Source organism: Colossoma macropomum, unplaced genomic scaffold (assembly GCF_904425465.1).
Source record: "Colossoma macropomum unplaced genomic scaffold, Colossoma_macropomum, whole genome shotgun sequence".
Lineage (NCBI taxonomy): Eukaryota > Metazoa > Chordata > Actinopteri > Characiformes > Serrasalmidae > Colossoma > Colossoma macropomum.
Window position 1 is genome coordinate 16,869 of NW_023495990.1, and position 3,868 is coordinate 20,736.

At 42.5% G+C, this 3,868-nt stretch overlaps 1 protein-coding gene across 1 annotated transcript; it reads left to right on the forward strand.

The window, feature by feature from the left end:
* The first annotated feature begins 1,827 nt into the window (after window positions 1-1,827).
* LOC118803901 lies at window positions 1,828-2,864 on the forward strand. The gene is made up of 2 exons (XM_036564435.1): window positions 1,828-2,010; window positions 2,216-2,864. Exons 1-2 carry the CDS (start codon window positions 1,964-1,966, stop codon window positions 2,862-2,864), a joined length of 696 nt encoding a protein of 231 aa, XP_036420328.1. The 5' UTR covers window positions 1,828-1,963.
* Window positions 2,865-3,868: the final 1,004 nt, after the last annotated feature.

Sequence of the window (3,868 nt, forward strand, 5' to 3'; positions counted from 1 at the left end):
TAAATCTGCATCAGTTTCTCCTCTGCTCTTCATAATCTGCACTCAGACTCAGACATCTTCAATCATGGTAAGAAACAGCCTCTGATCACACAATTAATACTAATAATGCTAATAATATACTATAATGAGCTGAGTTCATTAGTGAATGAGGCGCAGGTACAGCCTCCACAATATTAATACTAATAATACTAATAATATATACTATAATGAGCCGAGTTCATTAGTGAATGAGGAGCAGGTACAGTCTCCACGCTATTAATACTAATAATACTAATAATATATACTATAATGAGCTGAGTACTTTAGTGGTGTGTGTGTGTGTGTGTGGTGTGTGTGTATGTGTGGTGTGTGTATGTGTGTGTGGTGTGTGTGTGTGTGTGTGTGTGTGTGTGTGTGTGTGTGTGTGTGTGTGTGTGGTGTGTGTGTGGTGTGTGTGTTGTGTGTGTGTGGTGTGTGGTGTATGTGTGGTGTATGTGTGGTGTGTTTGGGGTGGGAATCTCTAGGCACCTCACGATTCGATTAGATTACGATTCAGATGCTGCAATGTGATTATAAAATAATTCTGCATCTTTTTTTTCTATACAGGATTTCTTTTTTCACTGTGTGACAACTTTGTACTTTTCAAGCAAAGTATCTGTAACAGTCCGTAATGAATTTAATTCCAGTGTCTTTTATTAATAAATCAAATGGAAGTGATGTGGTAAGTGAACTGGAAGGCTCTCATTCACTGCGCTTCTTTGGAGCACATGAGACGCTGCTGCCACTCATCTGCGATAAAATGCGCAGTTGCATTGAAATAAGATTCTGTGGCAATTGGTGTCCACACATCACGTTACAGCCGTCCTACCCGTTTGACTCAGTGATTTTTCAGTTTTGGTCTCGTTGTACAGAGTGGGGGGGTCGCTGTGTCAGCAAAATATGTTCGACACTGGACGCTGAATCTCAGCAGCCTAGCAGAAAAGCCATGGTTCTCAACAACACCGAACAGACCCTAAATCTTGGCAATAAAAGTTGTGACGGAGTTGGTAATTCACTTCCAATTTGGGTGGAAGCTTTGACATCGCTTACTTGAACATTCGGAAATGAACTGACTTATTCGCATTTATGAGCACCACAGTTGGTTTCCTGATACGTTACATCTGCAATGAGAAACTGACAAACACTAAAAAGTTGTGAAAACGTCAGCTTCTCTTTGGAATTGTCCCGTTCCAACTTAAATGGTGCCATGTTTGCATTCTGGCACCTCAGGCACCATTTAAGGTGGAATGGGAAAATTCGAATAAGAAGCTGGAGAATGAGAAGCGACTTCAGCCTCGTAAATCAGTCGAAGGTTAAGAGACATTTTACAAGAAACTGTTCAACATTTGAGGAGAAGTTTCCTGAGGTAAAGGGGAGGAAAGCAACTATAGCTAAAGTTTAAAGCAGAGCAAAGTAAATCTACGATTTTGTTTATATTTTCTAGCCTATACTAGGACATTATCACATACTGGACATACTGGACATTAAATGTTGTGGCCCCCACAGTGGTTTGATTTTTGTTGAAAGGATAAAATGGCTCCTCTTAACATTTGGGTTGTGACTCCTGACCTAACCTGGCTTTAATGCAGAGGGAGCCAGTCAGATTTCTCACTCATCCAGTTGTGTTTTTTGTTGTGTGCCGCCACAGACTGTCCGGGCGCTGTCCACCCGCTTCCAAGTTCCACCTTTTACGTTCCGTCAACATTACGTTATAAATTAAATATTTAGAAAATCGATTTTTCACATTTGTGAATCAATTCAGAACCATCCACATCTGCATTGCAAAGCATCTAATAAGTGGTGTGTGTGTGGTGTGTGTGTGTGTGTGTGTGTGTGTGTGGTGTGTGTGTGTGTGTGTGTGTGTGTGCAGGTTCTCAGTGGAACTCTGAGAGTGGTCCTGCTCTGTCTTCTCTCTCTCTGTCTGAGAGGGGCTGAAGTTCAGCTGATGAATGAGGACAATCTGGTTGAAATAATCGAATACATTCAGACCCAGTAAGTAATCTGACCATCACCTGCTGACCGTCCCTGCTGAGTCAAACTGAAGTAGCATTAAAGGAGTTTGTGGTGAAGTTGAGGGTTTGATTAAATCAGAGTTCATATAAAATAATCATCATGTAAAATGTTCTAAGATTAAGAAGCTCTGATTAATCAGTATCAGTGAATAATAAAGTGTTTGACCAGTTGTTTGTGTGTTTAGGTACAGTCCAGATAAAGGTGGACAGTATGCAGTGGCCATCAACATCCCAAGTCATCTCTGTACTGGACACTTCGATTTTCAGGCATTTCTGGAGGCTCTTAATGATGATCAGCCAAATAATGTGAGAAATAACTTGAGACGTAATGGAATCTATAATGGGCGACGGATGATTGGTGCAACGCTCATAGAAGATCCCAACCACATTGACCGAAATACAAATCGACACCCCTTCTTCCACTCTGAGTACCTTCTGCTGATTAATTCTAATCCATTAGGGGTTCCTCCCAATGTTCCACTCATGCAGGACCTCCTGAACAGAGACCCACAAGGCTGTGTGATCTTCTACACCTACAACTCCCCCTGTACAGGAACCTGCTTAAACGAGAAAAGACCCCGTAACATCCTCACTGCCCTCAACATGATTAGACTCCGCCAAGGCCCAAAAGCTTTCGTCTACAACAAGATATTTGAAAGAGATCAAGGGAACCCTCAACTGGAGGAAAACCTTAGAAAAATAGAGAGAAACAATAATAACAGATTTCTCTACCGCTGTAACCAAAATCCTCACGTCAATAATACCCACTACACATGTCGGCTTTGCTTCAGTGGAGGCAGAGCAGCTGAACAATGCCTGGACCCAAATTTATAATCTGATGGATGATCACTGTGTGTGAAATCCTGCTGTGCTTAAACTCTGTCGCTCACTCACTGAGAGAGAGTCACTCTTCTGCTCTTCTTCCTGCTCTCATTGGTCTCTGATCACTGATCATTACCAATAAATGAACTCAGCAAACTGCATTGATCTGGGATTCAGTCTGGCTCTTTCCTGTGTGTGTCTGTGTGTGTGTGTGTGTGTGTGAGTGTGGTGAGTGTGTGTGTGGTGTTTGTGTGTGTTTGTGTGTGTGTGAGAGAGAGAGAGAGTGTGTGTGTGTGTGTCAAACCCCCAACCCAAAACTGCCACACCCTAAACCCCAATCCACCAACCTCACTGTTGGTAACAGAGTTCATATTCAGGAAACGGCTGATTGGTGCAACTCCAGAGACTCAATCTTCCACTCTGAGCACCTTCTGCTGGTCAAACCAACAGCCCAACAGCCCCCATGAACTGCTGTACTGAAGAACAATGAAAAAGGCTGATTTCCTCCATCAGTAACTCCCCCTGTAAGAAAACTGGTTTAAACTGGAAAAATAAAGAGAGCTGCATTTACTTTGGGCTCAGAGTTATTAAACTGCATGAAGGGTCAAAAGCTTTTGTCCACCATCGAGATGAGACTGAAGATCTAACTGTGAAGTTTAGACATGTAGAAAATGACTTTGAGGTCTTCTGGCTCTAGAAAACAGCAACACTGAAGAATGCCTGGACATCAACTCCTCTAAAGATGATTTACAAACACACACACACACACACACACACACACACACACACACACTGAGAGAAATTCCTCTCAGGACAGCACTGCTCTACTGCAGAGAACACTCACTAACTGCAGTTCACATCTCTGACCACTAGAGTCAGTAGAACACTGCTTCAAAGGTCAGTATCTAATGTCTGTGAGCTCTATGATGGTCAGCTGATCCAAACCCAGCAGGACGGTGACCTCAGAAACACTAACAGCTGATCACATTAATGTAGATCCACTGTTTATTCAGATC